The sequence below is a fragment of the Salmo salar genome, chromosome ssa29 (assembly GCF_905237065.1).
Source record: "Salmo salar chromosome ssa29, Ssal_v3.1, whole genome shotgun sequence".
Taxonomy (NCBI): Eukaryota; Metazoa; Chordata; class Actinopteri; order Salmoniformes; family Salmonidae; genus Salmo; species Salmo salar.
This window is the reverse complement of record NC_059470.1, coordinates 23,603,467-23,622,823: the sequence shown is the minus strand read 5'-3', so window position 1 is coordinate 23,622,823 and position 19,357 is coordinate 23,603,467. Positions and strand designations below refer to the sequence as shown.

The following is a 19,357-nucleotide window of genomic DNA, read 5'->3' as shown; positions in this document are numbered from 1 at the left end:
ATCGAAGAGATTGAGAACATACACCTGAAATGAAAAAAAATAGAATGTAATTTTTTGGCCTGTGTGGCAAGGGTTGACCGTCAACAACACATGGCTCTATTGGTGAAAAACAAACCATGTAAAAGTTATGGCAGAAATTGTCAGTCCCCAGCTACTTAAGACAAAATCCGGGGAGGGGGTGGAGAGTGATGTATCGCTAAAAGAAGACCAATTGGCCTCCTTTTGTTACACTAAATTGCAAGTGAAGTGCTGAAGTTTGAACAGGGTTATTCTGAGACATGATGTAGCGTACAACATAAGTGAAATGACTATTTCTATGGTGGACAGTAGCATAGCTCTAGCCTGGTCTCAGATCAGTTTGTGCTGTATAGCCAACTCCTATGGTTGATGCGACCAATGGCTATAAAGCACAAGTTCAACTTTACTTTAGTGGGTTAATGGAGAGAGCGAGTCTACAGTGGTTTAGAGCGTCGAGGGGCCGGGGCTTTTAACCAGCTGGCCTATCTTACCCGGCCTCTTTCCAGCACCTTGGGCCGGCGGAGACCTTTGTTGACGAACACAGGCTGCTGAGGCTTGTTGTGTGTGGAGGCCACCTGCATCTCGGGGTAGATGGTGTCCAGGTACCACTTGAAAGAGTGGCACTGCAGCCGTTGGCGCACCGCCTGCCGCTCGCTGATGTCACCGTAGGCGCGTTCCCGGAGCTCCGGCCGCAGGTTGAAGTACTGCTCCTGATTGGAGGAGACAAGAAATAGGTGAGGTTGATTGCTATTGCAACGTTAATTGCCATTCCACAATTAATATAGCTGCATCTCTGTTGTCTGTAAAAGCACATGGTTTAATAAAGTTAGTTTGTAAACAAACATTATCAGAAAAGCTGAATAAACCTAAAACGTACAAACCACTAGTTAATAGTAGTGCAAGACTCAATAAGTCTTTCAGAGGTCAAATTCTAATTGGGCTAGGCAATAATAAAACCAAGATGTTCCCTCGATTGAGAATCTGTTTGATACATCCTGATTTGGGCCAGCTGTTTCCGTGGAAAAAAAGCCTGTCCCAGTCTCTGATTAGTGTGGTGATGGAGAAGCCAGAACCCTAACCTGATCTTAACCCTCTGGAAGATTTCAACAGTACTCTGCTGTACTAAGAATTCAGAGTGAGGGATGGCAATTTATGAATCACACTCTTAGTTCAAATGTACTGTATATCATTTCAAAGTGGAAAGGAACAAATGGAAGTTGGGGAAAGAGCACAGAAGAGAGACTACATGGCAGCGTCCATAATCTTCCCGGAAACAGCGGCACTCTCGCGGATGCCTTATGTGCCCCTAAGGCACGAAGATGTCTAATTAATAATGATTACGTATTAACTAATAATATTCAAGGCCTCTGTGCACACTGCTTAGTCAGGGTAACAATAACCGTCCACACACTGAGGGGAAATGAGAAAGCAAATTCAGACTCAATCGTTGTGAGACGATGAGGTGTGTGAAAGGGAGATCACAACGCAATTAGCTTACTTTCCAATTAGATCGGCAATTTTCAGACCGTGGAAAGCAATTATAGCTCTCCTTTGTAGCTTGGAAAGAAACAAACATCACTGTGCTGATAAAGACATGGAGCTGAGAGTAATTAGAAGAAATGGTGAACCCATTGGAAGTTTCCTTTGCTTATGACCATAGATGGCTTGGGGGCTACAATAGAAGCCTCTGGGAAAAATAAGATGTGAAAAGTGATTTCTTCAGATCAGTGGTTTTCAGTCTTGGCTATTACCTATTACAGGCCACCAGCATGGAATGGGTGACTTAGGACTGAATTTCAATCGTGTGTACTAGGGCTGGGCGATATGGCCAAAATATCATATCACAATATGTTTCACATTTGACGGTATTTTAGGTTTTTCAATAATACAAATTTGTAAATATTGTTTATGAGCAGGCATGGCAACACATTAAGTGTTTTTATTTTATTTAACTTTTTAGGGTATAGGGGGCAGTATTTTCGATTTCGGATGAAAAGCGTGCCCAGAGTAAACTGCCTAATACTCTGGCCCAGAGTCAAATATTTGCATATTATTAGTAGATTTGGATAGAAAACACTCTGAAGTTTCTAAAACTGTTTGAATGATGTCTGTGAGTATAACAGAACTCATATGGCAGACAAAAACCTGAGAAAAATCCAACCAGGAAGTGGGAAATCTGATGCTTGTTGTCTTTTCAAGTCATTGCCTATCTAACACACAGTGACTTAGGGTTCATTTTGCACTTCCTAAGGCTTCCACTAGATGTCAACTGTCTTTAGAACCTTGTTTCAGGCTTTTGCAGTGAAAAGAGAGCGAACAAGAAGGCCGGGAAGTTGGTGACTAAAGAAAATGACATGAGTTCATTGGCGGGCATTCACATGATGAGGAAGCTGTGTTCCATAACGTTTTTCAAGACACTCGAATCGTCCGGTTGGAATATTATTGAAGTTTTATGTTAAAAAGGCCCTAAAGATTGATGCTATACAACGTTTGACATGTTTCTACGAACGTAAATAGAACTTTTTGACTTTTCGTCGTGAAATTTTCAGCGCGCTTCCTACATTTGGAGTAGCTTACCCCACGGGGGGCCAGCACAGAAAAAATAAAATAAAAAATAAAAAATAAAAAAATGTATGAAATGTATGCATTCACTACTGTAAGTCGCTCTGGATAAGAGCGTCTGCTAAAATGACTAAAAAAATAAATAAATTTTTTTTTTTTTTAAACGCGCAAACAACAACGAGGTATTTGGACATAAATTATGGACTTTATCGAACAAAACAACATTTATTGGGGACCTGGGATTCCTGGAAGTGCCTTCTGATGAAGATCATCAAAGGTAAGTGAATATTTATAATGCTATTTATGATTTTAGATGACTCCAAAATGGCGGGTATCTGTAGTGCCTGATGTATTTTTCTGAGCGCCGTACTCAGATTATTGCAAAGTGTGCTTTCCCCGTGAAGCTTTTTTGAAATCTGTCACAGCGGTTGCATTAACGAGATGTTTATCTATAATTCTTTGAATAACAGTTTAATATTTTATCAACGTTTATGATGAGTATTTTTGTAAATTGTTGTGCTGATTCACTGGCAGTTTTGGAGGCAAAATATTTTCTGAACATCACACGCCAATGTAAAATGGGGTTTTTGGATATAAATATAAACTTCATCTAACAAAACATACATGTATTGTGTAACATTGAGTCCAAGGAGTGTCATCTGATGAAGATCGTCAAAGGTTAGTGCTTAATTTTAGCTGTATTTCTGGTCTTTGTGACCCCTCTCCTGCTTGGAAAATGGCTGTGTGGTTTTTATTGTGTTGGCACTGTCCTAACATAATCTAACTTTATGCTTTCGCTGTAAAGCCTTTTTGAAATCGGAAATGTGGTTGGATTAAGGAGAGGTGTATATTTAAAATGGTGTAAAATAGTTGTATGTTTGAGGAATTTGAATTATGACATTTTGTTGTTTTGAATTTGCCGCCCTGATATTTCACTGGCTGTTGAATAGTGTGAACCGTGAGTGGGACGGTAGCGTCCCACATAGCCCTGAGAAGTTAACCAGGTAGGCTAGTTGAGAAGAAGTTTTTAATGTCTCTCTCTCTCTCACACACACAGCAAGACAAAAGAGCTGATCATGGACTACAGGAAAAGGAGGGTCGAACAGGGCCCATTAACATCGACGGGGCTGTAGTGGAGCGGGTCGAGTGTTTCAAGTTCCTTGGTGTCCACATCACCAACAAACTATCATGGCCCAAACACACCAAGACAGTCGTGAAGAAGGCACGACAACACCTTTTCCGCCCTCAGGAGACCTTAAAGATTTGGCATGGGTCCCCAGATCCTCAAAAAGTTCTACAGCTGCACCATCGAGAGCCTCCTGACCAGTTGCATTACCGCCTGGTATGGCAAGTGCTTGGCATCTGACCGTAAGGCGCTACAGAGGGTAGTGCGTATGGCCCAGTACATCACTGGGGCCAAGCTTCCTGACATCCAGGACCTATATACTAGGAGGTGTCAGAGGAAGGCCCAAAAAATGGTCAAAGACTCCAGTCACCCAAGTCATAGACTGTTCTCTCTGCTACCGCACGGCAAGCGGTACCGGAGCGCCAAGTCTAGGACCAAAAGGCTCCTTAACAGCTACACCAAAGCCATAAGACTGCTGAACAACTAATCAAGATGGCCACCTGGACTATTTACATTGACAAACCCCCCGTTTTTACACTGCTGCTACTCGCTGTTCATGATCTATGCATAGTCAAATTACCTCGATTAACCTGTACCCCTGCCCATTGACTCGGTACCGGTACCCCCTGTATATAGCCACGTTATTGTTATGTACATTTCTAGTGTTACCTTTTGATTGATTTTATTTTACTCTTTTTTTCTAATTGGTTGATTTTATTTGTATTATTATTCTTGTTTATTTTATTAATTATATTTCTTGAACGGCATTGTTGGTTAAGGGCTTTTAAGTAAGCATTTCACTGTAAGGTCTACACCTGATGTATTCGGCGCATGTGACAAATAACATTTGATTTGTATTAGCTAGCTACATTTGCTCTGACTAAGTACATTTAGCTAGCTAGCTACCCAGCGATTAGCATTAGAGGCTAACACGATTTATTTTAACCACATATTGCTAAAAAAAATACAAACTAGCTGTTTGCAGATAGTAAGATACATAAACTAAACTAATAGTGTAGCTTCCATTTTCAGGCCATCAGACTCTTAAAACAGTCATCACTAACTGGCCTCCGCCCAGTAACCTGCCGTGAACCTTAGACATTGTCACTAGCCGGCTACCACCCGGTACTCCACCCTGCACCTTAGAGACTGCTGCCCTATGTACATAGTCATAGAACATTGGTCACATACTGTTTTACCACTTTATATGTGTATATACTGTATTCTAGTCATGGCTCATCCTATATAACTACTGCAGTACACACCTTTTCTATTCATATACTGTCTATAAAACACACACCATTTACATATTTATTTATATTCCGGACTCTGACATTGCTCATTCTGATATTTCTTAATTTCTTGTTTGTTTTTTGGATTGTGTGTATTGCTAGTGTATTGCTGCACTGTTGGAGCTAGAAACATAAGCATTTCACTGCACCAGCAATAACATCTGCAAAACTGTGTACTTGACCAATAAACATGGATTCGATTTTTATAGAACGCTTGTGGATTTATATTAAGAAGCAAAGTAGAAAGCATCTTGTTGTATCTGCAGCATTGACCATGCAGACACTCACTGTGAGTGAATGGCAAGTGAAATGGTTGTGACTCGTGGTAGAGCACTCTGGGATTGGTGTGTGTGGAAGGAGAAAGACGACTCGGCGTAGTGGCATAGCACATTAAACAAACCAAACATTGAAATGCCGTTATAAAAAAGTTAAAGTAAAAACCCAAAACTGGTCCATGCATCAAATACCGGTATAGAGTAAAATACACTATACCACCCAGCCTGTACTACTACTCCGTACATGTACCTTGTATTCATCCATCCATACGTGGGCCAGGCGCAGGGAGTTGTGGGCCATGGTGTCCTGACCTCCGGGTGACCCGTAGGGCCGCCGTTTACGAAATATATGACCAACCCGCGAACAGGGAACGATCAGGAGCTGGCCCCCACACATCCAGATCTGAGAAAGTGTATGAACACACGTTCAGCAGTTCAGAAAATATTTGAATTCTTGGTTAGAGCGCCAGCGCACTTCATCTAAGCTATATTATATGCATGTTGTGAATAACTTCCTACTGTAGACCACACACATTCATGACTTTGAGCTTCTATATAGAAAAACTCAAACCCCTTTAACTTAAACCATGCAGAAGCCGTCTCTATGGCCAAGTACACCACTATGAAGATGACTCTACAAACTTGTTGAACACATTTGCAGTTTGTTTTGTCCAAATACTTACGACACCTTCAAATGGGAGGGGGGAGGGGAGGGGCTAGATACATAAAGTACTTTCATTTCTAAATGATAGAACAGATATGTATGAAAATACCCTTAAATAAAGTGGCATTCTATACTATCGCCTCAATTTTTTTTTAAATCTCAAATAAAAAATGCTGGAGTATAGAGCCAATATTTAACGTTTTAGCTTAACTGTCCAAATAAATATGTAGGGGAGTGTATAAAGTCTGACCAAACATCAGCTCCATTTCCCATAGTAGAGAGCCATATGGTTCATGTAATCTGACAATGTTTCACATACAGAGCTTTCGGAAAGTATTCAGACCCCTTCCCTTTTTCCACATTTTGTTACGTTACAGCCTTATTCTAAAACTGATTACATATTTTCTTCCCTCAGCAAACCTTCCCTCAATCTATTTGGACAGTTAAGCTAAAACGTCTAATTTGGCTCTATACTCCAGCATTTATCCCATAATGACAAAGTGAGAACAGGTCTAGATTTTCTTTTTGCAAATTAGAAATAAAAAAAAACATACCTTATTTACGTAGGTATTCAGACCCTTTGCTATGAAACTCGAAATTGAGCTCAGGTGCATCCTGTTTCGAATGATCATCTTTGAGATGTTTCTACAACTTCATTGGAGTCCACCTGTGATAAATTCTATTGATTGGACAAGATTTGGAAAGGCACACACATGTCTATATAAGGTCCCACAGTTGACAGTGCATGTCAAAGCAAAAACCAAGCCATAAGGTCGAAGGAAATTGTCCGTAGAGCTCAGAGGCAGGATTGTGTCGAAGCATAGATCTGGGGAAGGGTACCAAAACATTTATTCAGCATTGAAGGGCCCCAAGAACACAGTGGCCTCCATCATTCTTAAGTGCAAGAAGTTTGGAAGCACCAAGACTCTTCCTAGAGCTGGCCGCTCGGCAAAACTGTGCAATCGGGGGAGAAGGGCCTTGGTCAGGGAGTTGACCAAGAGCCCGATGGTCACTCTGACAGAGCTCCTCTGTGGATATGTGAGAACCTTCCAGAAGGACAACCACACTCCACCAATCAGGCTTTTCTAGTAGAGTGGCCAGACGGAAGCCACTCCTCAGTAAAAGGCACATGACAGCCCGCTTGGAGTTTGCCAAAAAGCACCTAAAGACTCTCAGACCATGAAAAACAAGATTCTCTGGTCTGATGAAACCAAGATTGAACTCTTTAGCCTGAATGCCAAGTGTCCCATCTGGAGGAAACCTGGCACCATCCCTACGGTGAAGCATGGTGGTACCAGCATCATGCTGTGGGGATGTTCAGCTGCAGGGACCGGGAGACTAGTCAGGATTGAGGCAAAGATGAACGGAGCAAAGTACAGAGAGATCCTTGATGAAAACCTGCTCCAGAGCGCTCAGGACCTCAGACTGAGGTGAAGGTTCACCTTCCAACAGGACAATGACTCTAAGCACACAGCCAAGACAACACAGGAGTGGCTTCAGGACAAGTCTCTGAATGTCCTTGAGTGGCCCAGCCAGAGCCCAGACTTGAACTCGATCGAACATCTCTGGAGAGACCTGAAAATAGCTGTGCAGCGACGACCCCCATCCTACCTGATAGAGCTTGAGAGGATCTGCAGAGAAGAATGGGAGAAACTCCCCAAATACAGGTGTGCAAAGCTTGTAGCATCACACCCAAGAAGACTCAAGGCTGTAATCACTGCCAAAGACGATTCAACAAAGTACTGAGTAAAGGGTCTGCATACTTTTGTAAATGTGATATTTACATTTTGTATTTTTAATACATTTGCAAAAATGTCTAAAAACCTGTTTTTGCTTTGTCATTATAGGGTATTGAGTGTAGATAAAATAAAATACAAATGTTTAATCCATTTTAGATTAAGGCTGTAACGTAACAAAATGTGGAAAAAGTCAAGAGGTTCGAATACTTTCCGAATGCGCTGTACATAACGTTTCCTTAGTGAAGTAATATACTGTACTCTCTTTTCAAATAGGGTAACATAGCAACACATGAGAAGGCAGTCTTGCCAAGAATATTCAAACAGGACTGGAAGAGAAATGTACAACTCTGATGTGGTAAAAGTAACTAAACTCTGAGGCGAGAAAGGAATTTTTGTTGGAGAGATTCGTGTAGCCAAGCCAATATATAGTTGCCAGCCTGCGGCGATCCAACTCAAATGAACCAAAACGTAATATAGAGAAATAAACTTGCCTTTGGCTGTCAGTTAAAACATTTGATTTAATTCTGTATTTTTCTTCGGGGAAGAAAAGCTTGACTTTGCCAAGGCAAAGCCTTCGACTAAATGAGCCAAAACGTGGGTAAATAAACCAAGTGTCTTGAGCTTATGACGAGTGGTTTACATGTCACAGCTCATTTGACCAGGTGCATGTGTGCTCCTCACCTAGTTGATTTGGCACGCCTCCTAAAACGGGAAAAATATGTTCAATTTGAAGGGTGGGTGTCACTTTGGGAGCATCTGTACCCTGCCTAAGAATAACATGAGGCAGACATGTTGTATGTTATATGACAGAGTGTACACACTACAAAGACAGGCTGTGTCGTGTGAAAGACAGTGAGTATGTGTCACCCTTTTATTTACCCGGAAGGAGATCTCGAGGTTCTCGCCGCCCCAGATGTCCATGCCGCTGTCGTATTGGCCCAGCTCGTTAAAGTACTTCCTGTCCATGGCAAACAGACCACCGGCCATGGTGGGGGACCTGGGGGAGGGGGAGTAAGAGAGTGTGTGAGTCGGCACTCTCGTTACTTCAGTATCCTTTAAGGTAGTACTAGCAGAGCAACCACTAATATGTGAGAAAACAATGCCTCTGTCTTCTAGTCAGGCTAGTTAGGCTGTGACCAGAGATAATTAATGATTGAGAATGTTTTTTCCAATGGAGCCATCCGTTTGACAGATCGCCAGAGATGATTGTCCGTCCAAACAAACAACACAACGCCGGCCTGCGTATCCAAATCTTCAGAAAAGAATTGGACGATGACGGACCATGATGAATGCGTATCTGATTTAATATGTTTTCATGCATCTCTGTGTGACCAAAGGCTTATGTTCTTATGGAAAGTCCAGAACGCAAGCGTTTGAGCGAAACGGAGAGAAATTGAAAGAGATTGTATTTTTTTTACACTAAGGGGTGTCCGAGAAGCCCTTAAGGCTAAAACCGGCCTACAACATAGTAATGGATTGAAAGCACTCAGGCTCTTCAAAACGTGGATCGAACCAGGCGTCCAACTCTGGCCACTAATTAGCTTTCACATGACTCCATACGGGATGGGAACACAACGCTATACCACATGGCCTTTATTGATATCAGGTTCATGCACGCTGAAATAAAAACAAATGGTGGGGGGGGGGGGGAATCTGAGCTATTCCCAATCGATTTGAGCATTAACCCTTCATACTCAATGGAATTGGCCTATATGGATACATGTGAAATGTGTCTTAGAGCAGAAATATGAAAACATATGCATAACAATGGTAGCAATTTAAAGGGACATTTTGAAATTATGGGGAAATGATTAGACCAAAGTTGAGTAAACAGTTCACCTGCATTTTTCATTTACTGTACTTTGCCACATTTGTTGAATGTATTCTGGATACATTCAGTAACAAGAATATTCTTGGAAAATGTGGGGTAGGTGCAACATAAGACAAAGAAATGACAAGGGGTTGAGTGAGAGGACTAACTGGTGTCTCCAAGGGGCAACACCTCTCCAAAGTGTGCACAGTTCCTACGTCATTTCAATGCACTTTAATGACTCATGAGTTTAACTATAAGGTGTTTTTTTAGCTCTCCTAGCTGTGCTGTTGAGGAACTAGAGCAATCAGACTTGTAGTTGTTTTGAACACAACCCTGCCTCCTCACCAGCACACAATTAATGTTGTTTAAGCAATCCAAAAGGTCCATTATAAATTACAATCTGGGTCAGGTGAGCATCATTTGAAATTTCACTCTGGCCTTGCAAGTTGCCTATGTTTTGACCAGGGCCCAGGCACTCCGAGGCAGCAGGAGAGAGAACAGAGATACGGATGATCATGTAATGACTGTCTCGTCTTTGGAACGGGGCAGATTGGAACCTCTCAGAGGAACGTGTGTCTCCTTATTGTTTGTCTATTAAACCATTAAATATAGAAGTAATTGGCCTTATCCTTGGGTTCAGCCTTTTCCACACCTTCAGCAAATCAATTATTCCTGACAAGGTCTGGTTGGTTTCCCGCCAGGGGGTTACCTGATGGCGCCCAGTGCTCCGTCGGGGCCGGTGAGCTCTGAGGCGGGCACAGGGTCCCACTTGAAGTGCAGGCCCCAGTTGAAGCCCCCCCGGACGATGGGGGAGGGGCTGTAGGCCAGCGTGTCGGCGCTAATTATGTCGATGATGGGACACACCACCGTCTTGCGGTCCCGCTGGATGGGCGCCAGCAGGGGCCGTAGCCACGCCTCGTTTACCTCGCAGTGGCTGTCGAGGAACACCAGCACCTCCCCTTCAGAAAGGAAACACCAAATCAGGAGAGAGGATGGAGAAGAACGGGGAGAGGGGTGGCATGGCCAGTGTGGATGTATCTGAGAGGCAAGACATCTTCAGTGGATCCTGGGGTTAGAGGCACACACTGTTCACACAGACACACACACACACTGTTCACACAGACACACACACACTGTTCACACAGACACACACACACTGTTCACACAGACACACACACAATGTTCACACAGACACACACACAGTTCACACAGACACACACACACTGTTCACACAGACACACTGTTCACACAGACACACACACACTGTTCACACAGACACACACTGTTCACACAACACTGTTCAATCACACAACACTGTTCAATCACACAACACTGTTCACACAGACACACACACACACACTGTTCACACAGACACACACACACACACTGTTCACACAGACACACACACACACACTGTTCACACAGACACACACACACACACACACACTGTTCACACAGACACACACACACACACACTGTTCACACAGACACACTGTTCACACAGACACACACACACACACACACTGTTCACACAGACACACACACACACACACACACACACACACACACACAGTTCACACAGACACACACACACACTGTTCACACAGACACACACACACACTGTTCACACAGACACACACACACTGTTCACACAGACACACACACACTGTTCACACAGACACACACTGTTCACACACACACTGTTCAATCACACAACACTGTTCACACAGACACACACACACACACACACTGTTCAATCACACAACACTGTTCACACAGACACACACACACACACACTGTTCACACAGACACACACTGTTCACACAGACACACACACACACTGTTCACACAGACACACACACTGTTCACACAGACACACACACTGTTCACACAGACACATCCACACACACACACTGTTCACACAGACACACACACTGTTCACACAGACACACTGTTCACACAGACACACACACACACTGTTCACACAGACACACTGTTCACACAGACACACACACACACACTGTTCACACAGACACACACTGTTCAATCACACAACACTGTTCACACAGACACACACACACTGTTCACACAGACACACACACACACACTGTTCACACAGACACACACACACACACACACACTGTTCACACAGACACACACACACACACACTGTTCACACAGACACACACACACACACACACACACACTGTTCACACAGACACACACTGTTCACACAGACACACACTGTTCACACAGACTGTTCACACAGACACACACACACACTGTTCACACAGACACACACACACTGTTCACACACACACTGTTCAATCACACAACACTGTTCACACAGACACACACACACACACACACACACACACACACTGTTCAATCACACAACAATGTTCACACAGACACACACACACACACACTGTTCACACAGACACACACACACACACACTGTTCACACAGACACACACACACACACACACTGTTCACACAGACACACACACTGTTCACACAGACACACACACTGTTCACACAGACACACACACTGTTCACACAGACACACACTGTTCACACAGACACACACTGTTCACACAGACACACACTGTTCACACAGACACACACACACACACTGTTCACACAGACACACACTGTTCACACAGACACACACACACACACTGTTCACACAGACACACACACACACTGTTCACAGACACACACACACACTGTTCACAGACACACACACACTGTTCACAGACACACACTGTTCACATACACACACTGTTCACATACACAGACACACACACTGTTCCCACACAGACACAGTTCCCACACAGACACAGTTCCCACACAGACACACACACACTGTTCCCACACAGACACACACACACTGTTCACATACCCACACAGACACACACACACTGTTCACATACTCACACAGACACACACACTGTTCCCATACTCACACAGACACACACACTGTTCCCACACACACACACACACTGTTCACATACTCACACACACACACACACTGTTCCCACACACACTGTTCCCACACACACTGTTCCCACACACACACACTGTTCACACAGACACACACACACACACACACACACACACACCTGTTCACACAGACACACACTGTTCACACAGACACACACTGTTCACACAGACACACACACACACACACACAGTTCACACAGACACACACACACACAGTTCACACAGACACACACAGTTCAAACAGACACACTCACACACTGTTCACACACCCACACTCACACACTGTTCACACACACACACACACACACACACACTGCACACACACCACACTCACACACTGTTCACACACACTGTTCCCACAGACACACACTGTTCCCACAGACACACACTGTTCCCACAGACACACACACACTGTTCACACACACACTGTTCACACACACACACACTGTTCACACAGACACACACAGACAGTGTTCACACACACACACACACACACACACACAGTTCACACACACACTGTTCACACAGACACACACACACTGTTCACACAGACACACACACACTGTTCACACAGACACACACACACACTGTTCACACAGACACACACACAGTTCAGACAGACACACACACAGTTCACACACACACAATGTTCACACACAGTTCACACACACACACACACACAATGTTCACACACAGTTCACACACACACACACACACACACACACACACACACTGTTTGCGCAGACACACACACACACACACTGTTCGAGCAGACACACACACACACACACACTGTTAGCGCACACACACACTGTTTGCGCAGACACACACACACACACACACACACACACACACAGTTAGCACACACACACACTGTTTGCGCAGGCACACACACACACTGTTAGCGCACACGCAGGCACACACACACACAATGTTAGCTCACACACACACACACAGTTAGCACACACACACACACTGTTAGCACACACACACACACACACACACTGTTAGCACACACACACACACTGTTAGCACACACACACACACACACACACACAGTTAGCACACACACACACACACAGTTAGCACACACACACACACACAGTTAGCACACACACACACACACACACAGTTAGCACACACACACACACAGTTAGCACACACACACACACAAGTTAGCACACACACACTGTTAGCACACACACACACACTGTTCACACACACACACACACTGTTCACACACACACTGTTCACACACACACACTGTTCGCGCAGACACACAGACACTGTTCACACAGACACACACACACACTGTTCACACAGACACACACACTGTTCACACAGACACACACACAGTTCACACACACACACACACACACACACACACTGTTTGCGCAGACACACACACACACACACACACACACACACACACTGTTCGAGCAGACACACACACTGTTCGAGCAGACACACACACACACACACACACACACACTGTTAGCACACACACACACACACACACACTGTTTGCGCACACACACACACTGTTTGCGCAGGCACACACACACACTGTTTGCGCAGACACACACACACACACACTGTTTGCGCAGACACACACACACACACACTGTTAGCACACACACACACACTGTTTGCGCAGACACACACACACACACACTGTTTGCGCAGGCACACACACACACTGTTAGCGCACACGCAGGCACACACACTGTTAGCGCACACACACACTGTTAGCACACACACACACACACACACACTGTTAGCACACACACACACTGTTAGCACACACACACACACACACACTGTTAGCACACACACACACACACACTGTTAGCACACACACACACACTGTTAGCACACACACACACACTGTTCGAGCAGACACACACACACACACACACACACACACACACACACACACACTGTTCGAGCAGACACACACACACACACACACACACACACACACAGTTAGCACACACACACACACACTGTTTGCGCAGGCACACACACACACTGTTTGCGCAGGCACACACACACACACACTGTTAGCACACACACACACACACCTGTTAGCACACACACACACACACACACTGTTAGCACACACACACACACACACACTGTTAGCACACACACACACACACACTGTTAGCACACACACACACACACACTGTTAGCACACACACACACACACACACACACACACACACACACACAGTTAGCACACACACACACACACTGTTTGCGCAGGCACACACACACACTGTTTGCGCAGGCACACACACACACACACTGTTAGCACACACACACACACACTGTTAGCACACACACACACACACACACTGTTAGCACACACACACACACACACTGTTAGCACACACACACACACACACACTGTTAGCACACACACACACACACACACACTGTTAGCACACACACACACACACACACCACTGTTAGCACACACACACACAGTTAGCACACACACACACACACACACACTGTTTGCGCAGACACACACACACACTGTTCGAGCAGACACACACACACTGTTCGAGCAGACACACACACACACTGTTCGAGCAGACACACACACACACACACACACACACACACACACACACTGTTAGCACACACACACACTGTTTGCGCAGGCACACACACACACACACAGTTAGCACACACACACACACTGTTAGCACACACACACACACACACACTGTTAGCACACACACACACACACTGTTAGCACACACACACACTGTTAGCACACACACACTGTTAGCACACACACACACACACACACACTGTTAGCACACACACACACACACACACTGTTAGCACACACACACACACACACACTGTTAGCACACACACACACACACACACACTGTTAGCACACACACACACACACACACTGTTAGCACACACACACACACACACACTGTTAGCACACACACACACACACTGTTAGCACACACACACACACTGTTAGCGCACACACACACTGTTTGCGCAGACACACACACACACACACACACACACACACACACACTGTTAGCACACACACACACACTGTTTGCGCAGGCACACACACACACTGTTAGCGCACACGCAGGCACACACACACACAATGTTAGCTCACACACACACACACACAGTTAGCACACACACACACTGTTAGCACACACACACACACACACACACTGTTAGCACACACACACACACTGTTAGCACACACACACACACACACTGTTAGCACACACACACACACACACTGTTAGCACACACACACACACACACACACACACACAGTTAGCACACACACACACTGTTAGCACACACACACACACTGTTAGCACACACACACACACACACACTGTTAGCACACACACACACAGTTAGCACACACACACAGTTAGCACACACACACTGTTAGCACACACACACACACTGTTCACACACACACACACACACACACACACACACATACACACTGTTCACACACACACTGTTCACACACACACACTGTTCGCGCAGACACACAGACACTGTTCACACAGACACACACACACACACTGTTCACACAGACACACACACTGTTCACACAGACACACACACAGTTCACACACACACACACACTGTTTGCGCAGACACACACACACACACACACACTGTTCGAGCAGACACACACACTGTTCGAGCAGACACACACACACACACACACACACACACACTGTTCGCACACACACACACACACTGTTTGCGCACACACACACACTGTTTGCGCAGACACACACACACCTGTTAGCACACACACACACTGTTTGCGCAGACACACACACACTGTTTGCGCAGGCACACACACACACTGTTAGCGCACACGCAGGCACACACACACTGTTAGCGCACACACACACTGTTAGCACACACACACACACAGTTAGCACACACACACACTGTTAGCACACACACACACACACACACACACACACACACACACACACACACACACACACACACACACACTGTTAGCACACACACACACACACTGTTAGCACACACACACACACACTGTTAGCACACACACACACACACTGTTAGCACACACACACACACACTGTTAGCACACACACACACACTGTTCGAGCAGACACACACACACACACACTGTTCGAGCAGACACACACACACACACTGTTAGCACACACACACACAGTTAGCACACACACACACACACACACTGTTTGCGCAGGCACACACACACACTGTTTGCGCAGGCACACACACACTGTTAGCACACACACACACACTGTTAGCACACACACACACACACTGTTAGCACACACACACACACACACACACACACACACTGTTAGCACACACACACACACTGTTAGCACACACACACACACTGTTAGCACACACACACACACACACTGTTAGCACACACACACACACACACTGTTAGCACACACACACACACTGTTAGCACACACACACACACTGTTAGCACACACACACACCACTGTTAGCACACACACACACAGTTAGCACACACACACACACACACACTGTTTGCGCAGACACACACACACACTGTTCGAGCAGACACACACACACTGTTCCAGCAGACACACACACACACTGTTCGAGCAGACACACACACACACACACTGTTAGCACACACACACACTGTTAGCGCACACACACACACTGTTTGCGCAGACACACACACTGTTTGCGCAGACACACACACACACTGTTCGAGCAGACACACACACACACACACACACACTGTTAGCACACACACACTGTTAGCGCACACACACACACTGTTTGCGCAGGCACACACACACACTGTTCGAGCAGACACACACACACTGTTAGCACACACACACACACTGTTAGCACACACACACACACACACACACACACACACTGTTAGCACACACACACACACACACACACACACACACACACTGTTAGCACACACACACACACACACTGTTAGCACACACACACACACACTGTTAGCACACACACACACACACTGTTAGCACACACACACACACACACACACTGTTAGCACACACACACACACACACACTGTTAGCACACACACACACACACACACTGTTAGCACACACACACACACACTGTTAGCACACACACACACACACACTGTTAGCACACACACACACACACTGTTAGCACACACACACACACTGTTAGCACACACACACACACACACACCACTGTTAGCACACACACACACAGTTAGCACACACACACACTGTTTGCGCAGACACACACACACACTGTTCGAGCAGACACACACACACTGTTCGAGCACACACACACACACACACTGTTCGAGCAGACACACACACACACACACACACACTGTTAGCACACACACACACACACACACACACACACACACATGTTAGCACACACACACACACACACACACACACACACACTGTTAGCACACACACACACACACACTGTTAGCACACACACACACACACTGTTAGCACACACACACACACACTGTTAGCACACACACACACACACACACACTGTTAGCACACACACACACACACACACTGTTAGCACACACACACACACACACACTGTTAGCACACACACACACACACTGTTAGCACACACACACACACACACTGTTAGCACACACACACACACACTGTTAGCACACACACACACACTGTTAGCACACACACACACACACACACCACTGTTAGCACACACACACACAGTTAGCACACACACACACTGTTTGCGCAGACACACACACACACTGTTCGAGCAGACACACACACACTGTTCGAGCACACACACACACACACACTGTTCGAGCAGACACACACACACACACACACACACTGTTAGCACACACACACACTGTTAGCGCACACACACACACTGTTTGCGCAGGCACACACACACACTGTTTGCGCAGGCACACACATACTGTTAGCGCAGGCACACACATACTGTTAGCACACACACACACACTGTTAGCACACACACACACACACACACACACACACACACACACACACCTGTTAGCACACACACACACACACTGTTAGCACACACACACACACACACACTGTTAGCACACACACACACACACACACTGTTAGCACACACACACACACACTGTTAGCACACACACACACACACACACTGTTAGCACACACACACACACACTGTTAGCACACACACACACACACTGTTAGCACACACACACACACTGTTAGCACACACACACACACACACACCACTGTTAGCACACACACACACAGTTAGCACACACACACACACACACTGTTTGCGCAGACACACACACACACTGTTCGAGCAGACACACACACACTGTTCGAGCACACACACACACACACACACTGTTCGAGCAGACACACACACACACACACACACACTGTTAGCACACACACACACTGTTAGCGCACACACACACACAGTTCGCGCAGGCACACACACACACTGTTTGCGCAGGCACACACACACACTGTTTGCGCAGGCACACACACACACTGTTTGCGCAGGCACACACACACACTGTTTGCGCAGACACACACACACACTGTTTGCGCAGACACACACACACACACACACTGTTAGCGCACACACACACACACTGTTAGCGCACACACACACACACACTGTTAGCGCACACACACACACTGTTCGCGCACACACACACACACACTGTTAGCGCACACACACACACTGTTCGCGCACACACACACACACACACTGTTCGCGCACACACACACACACACACACACTGTTC

At 45.6% G+C, this 19,357-nt stretch overlaps 1 protein-coding gene across 4 annotated transcripts in view; it reads right to left on the bottom strand.

Annotated features, from left to right (window-relative positions):
* Window positions 1-19,357, bottom strand: part of LOC106590430 (polypeptide N-acetylgalactosaminyltransferase 11) — a 64,742-nt gene that overhangs the window by 16,922 nt on the left and 28,463 nt on the right. For all 4 annotated transcript variants that reach the window (XM_014181465.2, XM_014181464.2, XM_014181466.2 and 1 more), the window contains 4 exons: window positions 10,199-10,448; window positions 8,556-8,673; window positions 5,524-5,676; window positions 510-728 (listed from right to left, as the gene is read on the bottom strand). In XM_014181465.2, the coding sequence (XP_014036940.1) occupies window positions 510-728; window positions 5,524-5,676; window positions 8,556-8,673; window positions 10,199-10,448 (740 nt within the window). The remainder of the gene's footprint in view (window positions 1-509; window positions 729-5,523; window positions 5,677-8,555; window positions 8,674-10,198; window positions 10,449-19,357) is intronic.